Source organism: Physeter macrocephalus, chromosome 6 (assembly GCF_002837175.3).
Source record: "Physeter macrocephalus isolate SW-GA chromosome 6, ASM283717v5, whole genome shotgun sequence".
NCBI classification, from domain to species: domain Eukaryota; kingdom Metazoa; phylum Chordata; class Mammalia; order Artiodactyla; family Physeteridae; genus Physeter; species Physeter macrocephalus.
The window spans coordinates 45,485,338-45,500,877 of record NC_041219.1 but is presented as its reverse complement, the minus strand read 5'-3'; the positions used below and the strand labels follow the sequence as shown (position 1 = coordinate 45,500,877).

The following is a 15,540-nucleotide window of genomic DNA, read 5'->3' as shown; positions in this document are numbered from 1 at the left end:
AGCATAAACTCGTGTGTAAGTGCTATGAAATTCTAGGTATCTGGTATATAATCAGGATGTCCTTAAGTAGTTCACTCGCAGATCACGAGGACATTTTCAGGTTGCGGTGTAAGTAACCTGACCATATGGCAGTGTATAAACAAATAGGAAGGTAATCATGTATGGCTAGGTTATTTTTAACTATTTTGTAATGATGGTATGGGCGTGAACAGAATGATGCTAAAGTTTTAGTATATCGTTTATGTAGTGTGGGACTTAGTGCTTATATAATTCAGGGAGCCCTCTTTAAGAAAAACAGTATATAATTAGGAATACTGAGATGTGAAAGTGAATGTTTAGAACGAGCAAAATGTTACGATTTTTAGAAATTGGAAATATCTCAAACATCACAACTATAGAGATAGTTCCATTTAATAAATGATATACCTATGGAATTGCTACATTTTCTGCTGCCTACTCTGATTATATGACTTTTGTGTTTTCAATAGACTAGATAATTCCATCTTGATCAAAATATTTTTTGATAGCTGGGATGCAAAAGATTTCACACAGATGGACGTGCTGTTTGCTCTAGGTCATACCCGACAAATGGGAATTCTGAAAAATATTGTGTTCAATTACCATCATAAAGGGAAAGTATTTGTAAAGTGTGTTTATAAATCTGTATGCTACATAATCCAGTTTTTTCTTGAGAGAGCTTCCAATTTAAGTAGGAGTCTGTGAGAAACTGAGTCCTCTGGTTAAATTTTACAGCGGACAAGATTCTATGTTCCACTGCTAGGATCCTATCTTCATATGACTTTTGGACCTGCACCTCATGTCATGACCTTAGGGAGTGGTGGGAGTATTCCTGGAAGCGATTCCTAAAATAGGACGTCTAGCAGTAACCTGTATTAATACATATAAATAAGTTATCTCTAAATCCAACTGTGTGCCCAAACTTGCTTTTAACTTAGCTGTCGTCACTGTAGCACCACTGTAAATGAAAGGGAGTTTAAGTGGAAAGGGATCTTAACCAATAGCAATTGAAATATTTTATGCAAATTTTGTGAAAACATGACCAGGTAAACATCGTTGGGGCCCTTTCCCGGGAGTAAATGTGATAAAGGGCGTAAAGCACTGGGCCTAGCTGTAGCAAGCAGTCAAGGACTATCAGCAAGGATATTATAAAAGTAAACTTACTGGTACTGAAACAGACGCACAAAGCTATGGTGCTCGAGTAATTGAGGTTGAAGTCCTGAAACCTGATGTCTCAGTATTTTGTGGGTGAGGGGTAGAATGTGATTTTTCTAGTAATGTGTAGTTTGAGTTTTCGCTTTGTAACATGGAAAATTTTTTTCTTCGGTATTTTATAAAGTACGTCTACGTAAATTAACTTTTCTAATCCTCACGGTATTAACACATCATTCCACAAAGGAGGAAACCAAGAGGTCAGATGACTTCCCTGGGTGCCTACTAGTTTGTTCCCACATCCATCTGATCATTTTGATTTCCTGAAGCTCAAGTTCTCTTCCCACCAGGGTTTTTCAGAGGGAAGAACCTTGCCCAATCAACATTTATTTCCTCTTGACCAAAATGTGACTAAAAATACTAGCGAGAGAAAATACGAGTAAAGTCTCAAAAGAGAAACAGGAAGATGAGTCCCCCATCTTGCTTGTCTCCATCTTGTCTTATGGAGAGAAGTGGAGAAAAAGGAGGCTGTCCAGGTTTTCTGAAGTCTTCAGTGTTGCAGTAGGTGTGTGAAGTACGACCGGCCAGGTCCCGAGAGCGTAGCGGAAGTCGGAGCTGACCCATCCCGTACTGAATTTCGGCCCGACCCACCGTTCCGCGTGGTAGGAGCAGCACCGTGCTGCTCCGCCCCGCGCAAGGCCCGGGGAGCAATCAGAGCCAAGGGGCGTTCCCAGTCCCGTCTTTCCCTCTTCCTTCCCCTGCGGCCTCCGGCCGGGAGACTGGGCGGGGGCCCTGCGACCCGGAAGTAGTTCTGGAGGAGGTGGGCCTGAGGGATTGGAGCTGGTGACGTTGCCACCCGGGGCTCCGGCGCTTGTTACCTCGTTCGGCTGTTTGCGGCTCCTGCGAGAAAACTGGCCAGGTCTGCGGGAACCGCACCTATGGCTTCCGTGCTGTCCTACGAAAGCCTGGTCCACGCCGTGGCGGGAGCCGTGGTGAGGCGGGGTCTTTATGCCTGGGCCACTGCGGGGTGTGGGGCTTTTCTGGGGCCAGACCGGGATATGGCTGGGGGATGGGGATGAGAAGCAGATCGTATCGTGACTGGGACGTAGAGGAATGGAGCACAGGCGAAATGTTGCTGGAAGAATTTGGGGCGAGGCCCGACACTCACCCTCCGCCCCTGGCTACCGCTTTGACCGCTTACAGAATATCTGGGATGTAGGCTGCGGTGGTCCCACACCGCCATAGGGAGTCAGGAAGAAGATAATTGCTGTTTTCTTTGCCTTCTGAAATTTAAAGGGCAGTCGTCCCCCTAAACCCACCCCACCGCACGCACAAACTTTGTCTGACTGGGCCAGAGGAAAACCTAGGTGTGAAGCTGTGTTGCCGAATCACATTCTTAACTACAGCCTATTTTCACACACTTGCTGCAGACAAGTGGCAGTACCTAGCAGGGATATCTCTGGCCAATATCATTGGCAGGAGAAGATACTTTTTTTTTTTTTTTTAATTAAGATCAGAGTCGCTGTCTACCACAGACGTGGTTTACTATGAGGAATGTGCTTGGTTCTTGGGCTTCTGGATTTCTCACTTCCATTTGACACCACTCCCTTTTCCTTGAAACTTTCCACTCTCGGTTTGAGTAACTTCCTCTGTGGTTCTCATCCTGTCTCTCTGCCTGCCCTTTCTCACATCCTTCTCCAGCTGGCAACACGCACGTGGAGTCACTGGGACTTCAGAGGAATATCACTGACTGAGTCCTCTTCTCCTAGGCCCCCCGAACTGCACTGAGAGCTCATGTTCTGTGTAGGCTAATGGGAGTTGAACCCCAACTCCATCACTTGTTAGATAGGTGGCCTGTAAACCTCACTTTCCTAATCTGTAAAGTGGGGGTATTGACACCTACCTCACAGAGTTGTTACGTGAATTAGATGACACAATAGTTCATGGAAGTGCCTGATTCAGGAGTCCTGGTTCATTCAGTTAGCCCAAGCTTTCAGCCAGTGTAAAGGCGCTGAAATGGAAGCTTGCTTGATGTGTTCTAGGATAGGCATGGAGGCCTGTTTGTCTGGCGTGGAGGGAACAAAGAGGCAAAATGGTTTCAGGAGACCAAATTGTGTAAGAATTTTAACTCTGAGTGTGAAAGACAGCTAACTGGCTATTAGAGCAAGTTATTTTGAGCATGCAGCAACTTGCAGATTTACATTTTAAACATGATCACCCTGGCTGCTCTGTTGAGAGTAGACTGTACAGGAGCAAGGGTGGAAGCAGGGAAACTGTCAAGGGACTAAGATGGTAGCAGTGGAGGTGGTGAGAAGTGATCGTGAACCTGGAATATATTTTGAGATAGAGCCACCAGGGTTGGATGGTAGATTGGGTGTTGGGTGTAACATGATGAGAGTTGGTTGACTCCCAAGAGTTTGGGGCTTGAGCAACTGGAAGGATGATATTCCCATTTACTGAGATGGTGAAGACTGTAAAGGAGCAGCTTTTGGGGGAAAGATGAGAATGGTTTTGGATTTTGACAGTTAAGTTTGAAATGCCTAAGAGTAGTCATGAGACTAGATGAGCTAACAAAGAAATGAGTGTGGACTGAGAGAAAAGTCTCAAAGACTTAGCCTTGAAACATGCCAACGTTAAGAGGTTGGGGAAATGAGAGCACCAGCAAAGGAGACTAAGGAAGGGCCACTAGGGTAGGATGAAAACTAAGAGAATGTGATGTTCTGAGAGTCACATGGGGAAGGGTGTAGACCAACTGGGTCAGGTGCTGCTGGTGAGTCAGATAAGATGAGGTCTGAGAATTAACCATTGGATTTATCAACATGATAAATCCAATGGTTAATTGAGAGGACTTGTTTTGGTGGATTAGGGGGGAGAATAGTGCAACAAAGAGAGAATGGGAAGATGGGAAATGTTTGTTCTCCTTTCTCTCAATAAATGCCATTCATTCAGCATCTTTATTGAGTGCTTTTTACATGCCATGCACTGTTCTAGGTGCTAGAAATATAGTGGAGAGCAAAGTCTTTTTCTTCATGAAGTTTGCATTCCAATGGGGAAGTCAGACAATAATTGAGTAAATCAAAAAATAAGTAATTTTAGATAGCTTTAAGTTTTATGAAAGAAATAAAATAAGTGTTGGCAAACTTTTTCTTTAAGGAGGCAGATGGTAAATATATAGGTGTATCATCTCTGGTGAAACTGCTCAACCCTGCCATGATAGCTTGAAAGCAACCATTGACAATAAGTAAATGAATGGGCAGAGCTGTGTTCCAATAAAATCTTATTTATGAAACCAGTCAGTGGATCAAGTTGGCCCTTGGTCTTAGTTTTCTGAGCCCTGCTCTAGACAGTGATTGGGGGTAGAGGTGATACTATCTCTATTTAACCTGCAAAGAGATTTCTATTTTTTTTTTCTCTCCTTGTTGCCTATTTTTCTCTTGTTAAAAGTTCTGCTTGAAATTATGCACCTTGAATTTGCAGTGGTTTTTCTTTCTCCCATAAGTTATGTTAGATTATCTAATAGATATACTTTTGTAAAAATAATTTTTTTTCTCTTGCTTCTCTCGGGGCAGTACTGTTCCTGGCACATGTCTAAATGAGAAATTGCATTGTGTTTTGTTATTCTTTTGAACTTTCATGCCAAAGAGTGGTTCTCAAACTCTTTTTGCAAATTTTTTAGTTAAGGATAAACCACACAACATGGACCCTGCTTTCTTCTGGTTGCTACCAAAGGAAAACAATTTCACCACAGAATGTCACCTCATTTGATGAGATGTTTGACGAGAAAAATGGCATTGCTTTTTTTTTTTTTTTTTGGTAACATCTTTATTGGAGTATAATTGCTTTACAATGGTGTGTTAGTTTCTGCTTTACAACAAAGTGTTTCTGCTTTACAACAAAGTGGGCATTGCTTTTAATGGTATAGTACTGTGGTAATGAATGGCTCATGTTTAATTAAATGCCTTGGCCATGATGTTCAACCAAAGCTTTGAGATGATCCAGGAGAGCATAGTGGTTAAGAGCATTTGAATGCCTGACTTGAGCTAGGCAGCCTGGGTTGGAATCCTGGCATAAACTTCAGGATTTGGTATAAACTCCAGAGCTGCCTGGAGTAATTAGTTGTGGCTTCTCCCCAAAAGATTGTTGAGTCATTGTTTAAGATGTTGATTTACAACCTTTTTGAGTTGACATGTTTCATGTTTGCTTATTCACTTCTTTCCAGGTTCTACACTTTCTCACCCCAAGTGTGGTGTTATGTGCGCGCGCGCACACACACACAGACACACACACAGACACACACACAGACACACACACAGACACACACACAGACACACACACAGACACACACACAGACACACACACAGACACACACACAGACACACACACAGACACACACACAGACACACACACAGACACACACACAGACACACACACAGACACACACACAGACACACACACAGACACACACACAGACACACACACAGACACACACACAGACACACACACAGACACACACACAGACACACACACAGACACACACACACAGACACACACACTTTAAAAATTAAAATAAACAGATTAGTGATTTTGAGTGTTTTATGCTTCACTTTGGTATAAGTGCAGATAATCTCAAGTATTTGAAAATCAGAATTGTGCTGTTTCCGGAGAATGCTTTATCTCCAGTTGATGACTATTGTCTGGTACAATTAATGGCCTCGCATGTAAATACTTCTCAAAATTTTGAGTATAATTAGGTTTATAATTTTATATTTTTGGTTCTCAGATTAGCTTCCAAAGATAGATTTTATTTGTAGAAGTGTACATTTGTAATTAAAAGAGATTTTATTAGTCTAGAATTTGAAAAGTGAGATTGGTTGGAATTGTCTAGGGGGTTTAGATGCCAAAATAGACTTTGGAATTGTAATGATAATTATTAATCAGTAACTTTCAGGGGTCTTCTTATTTCCCTATTATTTATTAAAAATTTTTTTTAATTTTAATTGCATAATTTGTTTTAAAAGAATTATATTTCATTGAATAAATGCTGACCATTAAAAAATTCAAGTCATACAGAAATATGAAAGAGTTCTCCTTTCTCCTTCCACTCCACCTATTATTGTGCTGTGACTCAAATCCCAGACATACCTCTCCTTAGAACTGTGTAAGAAGGCTTATTCAGAGCACTTTTTTCTCCAGTTGGTATCAAAAGAGAAAATTAGGCCCAACTCCCTGACTCTGTAGCTCATACGCTTAACATTACAGTGGACTTTTTACCATATAGACTCACTACCTGCCTTTTAGAAGTAGAAACCAAGTAGAACTTGTTGATTTTCTGTACAAGGCCTTCTGGATATAAAGGTCATCAGTGGAAAAGTCCCTGTCCTCAGGAAGCTCTTCTTAGGTGTATAGTGGTGGTGTGGATAAGACCCCTGGTAGTACCTAGGAAGAAGTGGTGGGCTGCCCCTGTGAAGATATTACCAAGACTGTGCACAGTGGGAAGACGTAAAGAAAATCAGCCCACCCGTAGGAAAAGGGAATGTTGCTGTGTGGCCCAAAACATCAGATATCCGCTATATGATGTTGTTAAAAAGACTTCAAAAATCATTGGCTTTTTAGTATAAAATAGTCTATCATATGGGTATCCCATAATTTATGGACATTTGCATTGTTTCTAGCTTTTCACTGTGGTAAATATTTAGTATAAATGTTAATGTGACCTCCCAGCACCCCGTTATGAAGAAACTATGGGATTGCTTGGTTAAGTGACTTTCCTAATGTCACTCATTGATTTATAGATTAGAAACAAAAACCTAAATTTTCAGATTCAGTTTAGTTAACTCTGGTCCGCGTACCGCAAAAAAAAAAAAAAAAAAAAAAAAAAAAAAAATAATAATAATAATAATAATATTTAGTACTTATAGAATTCCCTATCTTCTCACATCTGTTAACAACTTTGATAGGTAGGCAATATAACAAGTGGTTAAAAGTATGGCCTCTGAAACCAGACTGTCTGAGTTCAAATCCCAGCTTTGCCACTTATCACATGTGTGACCTTGGGCATGTCTCTCAATCTCTCTTGCCTCAGTTTCCTCATCTATAAATGGGAAGATAATAGTACTCACTTCATAGGGTTGTTTTCGAGGCTCTTAGACAAGTATCTTTATTCTCATATAGAGACAGGAAAATGGAAACGGATATGTTAAGTGTTTTTGCCAAGATTACCAGTAAGTTATTTGGTTATAGGCCTGGGGCAAGAACCCAGGTCTCCCTTCTCTGCTACTCTTCTGTTGCTATGCCTAGCTGCCTGTTCCTTCATACTTCTTGTCTCTTTTCCCCATCCCTTTGTTTAATTCAAAACTAGCCCCTGAATATCTAGATTTTCAGAAAAAAGTGACATTAAATATTACATATACACATGTATAATCAAACTGGAGGCACCTGGACATGAACTGTTCATCAGGAGCACTTTAAACCACATACCTAACAATTTAAATGTTCAGTTCTTTTTGGAAGGGTTTTCTTTTCCACAGCTGGCTCATCCAGACCCATAGTTTGAATCTAATCAGATTCTCAGAGAATTAACTTAGGTTAGTATACATCTGAGGGCGTTATTATTACTTTGGTTTAGAAACCTTAAAAGGAGGTAATTAGAAAAAGTCTTCATTGTCTTTACTTCCTTGCTGTTTCATTTCATTTCGGCTTCCACTAAATTATGATTGAATTATTATATAGCTTTTAATCTTTAGGATTTCTTTGTCTCACTACTTATCATCCAAAATATATCTTGATATCTTGATAAACTTTTTTTCAAGACTTAGTTTTTTAGAGCAATTTTAGGTTCACTGCAAAATTGAGAGGAAGGTACAGAGATTTCCCATGTATCCTCTGGGCCCCCCCCAGCCCTCCCCTCCAGCCAATGCACAGCCTCCCTCATTATCAATATCCCCCACCAGAGTGGTACGTTTGTTACAAATGATGAACCTACATTGGAACATCATAATCACCCAAAGTCCATAGTTTATATTAGGATTCATTCTTGGTATTGTACATTCTGTGGGTTTGGATAAATTTTATAATGACATGTATCCACAATTACATTATCATATGGACTATTTTCACTGCCCTAAAAATCCTCTGTGCTCTGCCTGTTCATCTCCCCCCCTCACCCCAATAAACTTTTTAGCCAATAGGGTCATTTCAGTTCATTTCTCTTAATCTTAAAGGTTCTTATGTAGTCTTGATTGGAATTATTTTTCTAACTTTAATTTGCTTCTTTATGGCTGAGTAGTCTATGACTTAATTTTTTTTATTGAAGTAGAGTTGGTTTACAATGCTGTGCCAATCTCTGCTGTACAGCAGAGTGACTCGGTTATACACATAGAGACGTTCTTTTTTAAATATTCTTTTCCATTATGGTCTATCCCAGGAGACTGCATATAGTTTGCTGTGCTATACAGTAGGACCTTGTGGTTTATCCATTCTAAATGTAATAGTTTGCACCTACCAACCCCAAATTCCCAGCCCATCCCTCTCCCTTCCCTCCTCCCCCTTGGCAACCACAAATCTGTTCTCTGTGTTTGTGAGTCTGTTTCTGTTTTGTAGATAAGTTCATTTGTGCCATATTTTAGATTCCACATATAAGAGCTATCATATGGTATTTATATGACTTAATCTTTTTAAAGGAACAAATATGGTAGAATAGCTGAAAAAGGGATTTGGAGTAAGACATAACTATCCGTGTCATCTTGGGTCATTTATGTTTTCTTTCTGAACCTGAGTTTTCTGAGCTATGAAATGAAAACAATAACACTTTACTTACTGGGTTCTCCTGAGAAGTAAATGTGGTAACACTTGTGGAGTACCCATTACAATACCTGTAATAGTGTAGTAAGGCCATAATCATTCGTTTCTTTTTCAGAGATATTCTTGAAAATACAGTATTTGTACCCAATTTTAGAAATTCAGTGGAATTGAAATTTTCTCTCATCTTGTATGGTCAACTGTATCCATTCAGTTGTAACAGATGATCTCGGCTTTTGCTCTAGATAAAATAGAGGCTACTTGGGATGAGCTTTCTAACGTTTCTGTTTTTTCTATTACAGAATCAACTGCAATTGTACCCAGTATTTCCTACATTGTGCTGATCTCAGGAAAAACAGATGTGGCTGGTCTCTGCTATCTTGATTCCGCCCCCCCTCCCTCCAACCCCCCCCCCCCCGCCCAACTTACACCACCCACAGTTATCTTTTGGGACTTTGCTCCATTCATTTTCACTTCTTTCCTATAGCTTTAATCTTTTTCCATTGTTTTTCCCTTCAGCCCTGTCCTGTAATAAAACCATACCGATCGGGTCTACACACTGCCTTCTTAGTGCTGCTCATTCTCCTTCCCTTTATGCTAAGTTTATTTAATGACTATTTGGTACTTCCTGCCTCTCCTCATCCTACTCTGATTGCTGGAACTGCTCTTCCATAGGTCATCACTGACCTTCTGATGGCTTAGTCTACTGACTCTTTTTCCATTCTTATTTGATTCGACTTCTTTGTAGTATTTTACACTGTTGACCCTCCTGCCTTCTTGAAGCTCCTTCTGAAAGAGGAGTTATTCTTTTTTTTTTTTTTAATTTATTTATTTATTTATTTTTGGCTGCATTGGGTCTTCGTTGCTGAAAAAAAAAAAAAAAAAAAAAAAAAAAAAAAAATAATAATAATAATAATATTTAGTACTTATAGAATTCCCTATCTTCTCACATCTGTTAACAACTTTGATAGGTAGGCAATATAACAAGTGGTTAAAAGTATGGCCTCTGAAACCAGACTGTCTGAGTTCAAATCCCAGCTTTGCCACTTATCACATGTGTGACCTTGGGCATGTCTCTCAATCTCTCTTGCCTCAGTTTCCTCATCTATAAATGGGAAGATAATAGTACTCACTTCATAGGGTTGTTTTCGAGGCTCTTAGACAAGTATCTTTATTCTCATATAGAGACAGGAAAATGGAAACGGATATGTTAAGTGTTTTTGCCAAGATTACCAGTAAGTTATTTGGTTATAGGCCTGGGGCAAGAACCCAGGTCTCCCTTCTCTGCTACTCTTCTGTTGCTATGCCTAGCTGCCTGTTCCTTCATACTTCTTGTCTCTTTTCCCCATCCCTTTGTTTAATTCAAAACTAGCCCCTGAATATCTAGATTTTCAGAAAAAAGTGACATTAAATATTACATATACACATGTATAATCAAACTGGAGGCACCTGGACATGAACTGTTCATCAGGAGCACTTTAAACCACATACCTAACAATTTAAATGTTCAGTTCTTTTTGGAAGGGTTTTCTTTTCCACAGCTGGCTCATCCAGACCCATAGTTTGAATCTAATCAGATTCTCAGAGAATTAACTTAGGTTAGTATACATCTGAGGGCGTTATTATTACTTTGGTTTAGAAACCTTAAAAGGAGGTAATTAGAAAAAGTCTTCATTGTCTTTACTTCCTTGCTGTTTCATTTCATTTCGGCTTCCACTAAATTATGATTGAATTATTATATAGCTTTTAATCTTTAGGATTTCTTTGTCTCACTACTTATCATCCAAAATATATCTTGATATCTTGATAAACTTTTTTTCAAGACTTAGTTTTTTAGAGCAATTTTAGGTTCACTGCAAAATTGAGAGGAAGGTACAGAGATTTCCCATGTATCCTCTGGGCCCCCCCCAGCCCTCCCCTCCAGCCAATGCACAGCCTCTCTCATTATCAATATCCCCCACCAGAGTGGTACGTTTGTTACAAATGATGAACCTACATTGGAACATCATAATCACCCAAAGTCCATAGTTTATATTAGGATTCATTCTTGGTATTGTACATTCTGTGGGTTTGGATAAATTTTATAATGACATGTATCCACAATTACATTATCATATGGACTATTTTCACTGCCCTAAAAATCCTCTGTGCTCTGCCTGTTCATCTCCCCCCCTCACCCCAATAAACTTTTTAGCCAATAGGGTCATTTCAGTTCATTTCTCTTAATCTTAAAGGTTCTTATGTAGTCTTGATTGGAATTATTTTTCTAACTTTAATTTGCTTCTTTATGGCTGAGTAGTCTATGACTTAATTTTTTTTATTGAAGTAGAGTTGGTTTACAATGCTGTGCCAATCTCTGCTGTACAGCAGAGTGACTCGGTTATACACATAGAGACGTTCTTTTTTAAATATTCTTTTCCATTATGGTCTATCCCAGGAGACTGCATATAGTTTGCTGTGCTATACAGTAGGACCTTGTGGTTTATCCATTCTAAATGTAATAGTTTGCACCTACCAACCCCAAATTCCCAGCCCATCCCTCTCCCTTCCCTCCTCCCCCTTGGCAACCACAAATCTGTTCTCTGTGTTTGTGAGTCTGTTTCTGTTTTGTAGATAAGTTCATTTGTGCCATATTTTAGATTCCACATATAAGAGCTATCATATGGTATTTATATGACTTAATCTTTTTAAAGGAACAAATATGGTAGAATAGCTGAAAAAGGGATTTGGAGTAAGACATAACTATCCGTGTCATCTTGGGTCATTTATGTTTTCTTTCTGAACCTGAGTTTTCTGAGCTATGAAATGAAAACAATAACACTTTACTTACTGGGTTCTCCTGAGAAGTAAATGTGGTAACACTTGTGGAGTACCCATTACAATACCTGTAATAGTGTAGTAAGGCCATAATCATTCGTTTCTTTTTCAGAGATATTCTTGAAAATACAGTATTTGTACCCAATTTTAGAAATTCAGTGGAATTGAAATTTTCTCTCATCTTGTATGGTCAACTGTATCCATTCAGTTGTAACAGATGATCTCGGCTTTTGCTCTAGATAAAATAGAGGCTACTTGGGATGAGCTTTCTAACGTTTCTGTTTTTTCTATTACAGAATCAACTGCAATTGTACCCAGTATTTCCTACATTGTGCTGATCTCAGGAAAAACAGATGTGGCTGGTCTCTGCTATCTTGATTCCGCCCCCCCTCCCTCCAACCCCCCCCCCCCCCGCCCAACTTACACCACCCACAGTTATCTTTTGGGACTTTGCTCCATTCATTTTCACTTCTTTCCTATAGCTTTAATCTTTTTCCATTGTTTTTCCCTTCAGCCCTGTCCTGTAATAAAACCATACCGATCGGGTCTACACACTGCCTTCTTAGTGCTGCTCATTCTCCTTCCCTTTATGCTAAGTTTATTTAATGACTATTTGGTACTTCCTGCCTCTCCTCATCCTACTCTGATTGCTGGAACTGCTCTTCCATAGGTCATCACTGACCTTCTGATGGCTTAGTCTACTGACTCTTTTTCCATTCTTATTTGATTCGACTTCTTTGTAGTATTTTACACTGTTGACCCTCCTGCCTTCTTGAAGCTCCTTCTGAAAGAGGAGTTATTCTTTTTTTTTTTTTTAATTTATTTATTTATTTATTTTTGGCTGCATTGGGTCTTCGTTGCTGCACGTGGGCTTTCTCCAATTGTGGCGAGCGGGGGCTACTTTTTGTTGATAGAGACAGGAAAATGGAAACGGATATGTTAAGTGTTTTTGCCAAGATTACCAGTAAGTTATTTGGTTATAGGCCTGGGGCAAGAACCCAGGTCTCCCTTCTCTGCTACTCTTCTGTTGCTATGCCTAGCTGCCTGTTCCTTCATACTTCTTGTCTCTTTTCCCCATCCCTTTGTTTAATTCAAAACTAGCCCCTGAATATCTAGATTTTCAGAAAAAAGTGACATTAAATATTACATATACACATGTATAATCAAACTGGAGGCACCTGGACATGAACTGTTCATCAGGAGCACTTTAAACCACATACCTAACAATTTAAATGTTCAGTTCTTTTTGGAAGGGTTTTCTTTTCCACAGCTGGCTCATCCAGACCCATAGTTTGAATCTAATCAGATTCTCAGAGAATTAACTTAGGTTAGTATACATCTGAGGGCGTTATTATTACTTTGGTTTAGAAACCTTAAAAGGAGGTAATTAGAAAAAGTCTTCATTGTCTTTACTTCCTTGCTGTTTCATTTCATTTCGGCTTCCACTAAATTATGATTGAATTATTATATAGCTTTTAATCTTTAGGATTTCTTTGTCTCACTACTTATCATCCAAAATATATCTTGATATCTTGATAAACTTTTTTTCAAGACTTAGTTTTTTAGAGCAATTTTAGGTTCACTGCAAAATTGAGAGGAAGGTACAGAGATTTCCCATGTATCCTCTGGGCCCCCCCCAGCCCTCCCCTCCAGCCAATGCACAGCCTCTCTCATTATCAATATCCCCCACCAGAGTGGTACGTTTGTTACAAATGATGAACCTACATTGGAACATCATAATCACCCAAAGTCCATAGTTTATATTAGGATTCATTCTTGGTATTGTACATTCTGTGGGTTTGGATAAATTTTATAATGACATGTATCCACAATTACATTATCATATGGACTATTTTCACTGCCCTAAAAATCCTCTGTGCTCTGCCTGTTCATCTCCCCCCCTCACCCCAATAAACTTTTTAGCCAATAGGGTCATTTCAGTTCATTTCTCTTAATCTTAAAGGTTCTTATGTAGTCTTGATTGGAATTATTTTTCTAACTTTAATTTGCTTCTTTATGGCTGAGTAGTCTATGACTTAATTTTTTTTATTGAAGTAGAGTTGGTTTACAATGCTGTGCCAATCTCTGCTGTACAGCAGAGTGACTCGGTTATACACATAGAGACGTTCTTTTTTAAATATTCTTTTCCATTATGGTCTATCCCAGGAGACTGCATATAGTTTGCTGTGCTATACAGTAGGACCTTGTGGTTTATCCATTCTAAATGTAATAGTTTGCACCTACCAACCCCAAATTCCCAGCCCATCCCTCTCCCTTCCCTCCTCCCCCTTGGCAACCACAAATCTGTTCTCTGTGTTTGTGAGTCTGTTTCTGTTTTGTAGATAAGTTCATTTGTGCCATATTTTAGATTCCACATATAAGAGCTATCATATGGTATTTATATGACTTAATCTTTTTAAAGGAACAAATATGGTAGAATAGCTGAAAAAGGGATTTGGAGTAAGACATAACTATCCGTGTCATCTTGGGTCATTTATGTTTTCTTTCTGAACCTGAGTTTTCTGAGCTATGAAATGAAAACAATAACACTTTACTTACTGGGTTCTCCTGAGAAGTAAATGTGGTAACACTTGTGGAGTACCCATTACAATACCTGTAATAGTGTAGTAAGGCCATAATCATTCGTTTCTTTTTCAGAGATATTCTTGAAAATACAGTATTTGTACCCAATTTTAGAAATTCAGTGGAATTGAAATTTTCTCTCATCTTGTATGGTCAACTGTATCCATTCAGTTGTAACAGATGATCTCGGCTTTTGCTCTAGATAAAATAGAGGCTACTTGGGATGAGCTTTCTAACGTTTCTGTTTTTTCTATTACAGAATCAACTGCAATTGTACCCAGTATTTCCTACATTGTGCTGATCTCAGGAAAAACAGATGTGGCTGGTCCCTGCTATCTTGATTCCGCCCCCCCTCCCTCCAACCCCCCCCCCCCCCCGCCCAACTTACACCACCCACAGTTATCTTTTGGGACTTTGCTCCATTCATTTTCACTTCTTTCCTATAGCTTTAATCTTTTTCCATTGTTTTTCCCTTCAGCCCTGTCCTGTAATAAAACCATACCGATCGGGTCTACACACTGCCTTCTTAGTGCTGCTCATTCTCCTTCCCTTTATGCTAAGTTTATTTAATGACTATTTGGTACTTCCTGCCTCTCCTCATCCTACTCTGATTGCTGGAACTGCTCTTCCATAGGTCATCACTGACCTTCTGATGGCTTAGTCTACTGACTCTTTTTCCATTCTTATTTGATTCGACTTCTTTGTAGTATTTTACACTGTTGACCCTCCTGCCTTCTTGAAGCTCCTTCTGAAAGAGGAGTTATTCTTTTTTTTTTTTTTAATTTATTTATTTATTTATTTTTGGCTGCATTGGGTCTTCGTTGCTGCACGTGGGCTTTCTCCAATTGTGGCGAGCGGGGGCTACTTTTTGTTGCGGTGTGTGGGCTTCTCACTGTGGTGGCTTCTCTTATTGTGGAGCACGGGCTCTAGGTGCGTGAGCTTCAGTAGTTGTGGTGTACGTGCTCAGTAGTTGTGGCTCGCGGGCTCTAGAGCGCAGGCTCAGTAGTTGTGGCTTGCAGGCTCTAGAGCGCAGGCTCATTAGTTGCGACACATGGGCTTAGTTGCTCTGCGGCATGTGGGAATCTACCCAGACCAGGGCTTAAACCCGTGTCCCGTGCATTGGCAGGCAGATTCTTTTTTTTTTTTTTTTTTTTTAATTTATTTATTTTTGGC

General features: G+C 39.6%; 1 protein-coding gene across 3 annotated transcripts in view; it reads left to right on the top strand.

Moving 5' to 3' along the window:
- Positions 1-1,973: 1,973 nt before the first annotated feature.
- SLC25A17 (solute carrier family 25 member 17) overlaps positions 1,974-15,540 on the top strand; it is a 50,776-nt gene continuing 37,209 nt past the window's right edge. The window contains exon 1 of one of the 3 annotated variants that reach the window (XM_007099924.4): positions 1,974-2,162. In XM_007099924.4, coding sequence (XP_007099986.2) covers positions 2,109-2,162 — 54 coding nt within the window. In that variant the 5' untranslated portion in view covers positions 1,974-2,108. Of the gene's footprint in view, positions 2,163-14,104; positions 14,693-15,540 lie in introns of those variants that run through there. The other 2 variants (XM_024127319.3, XM_007099925.4) reach the window with 2 other exon arrangements.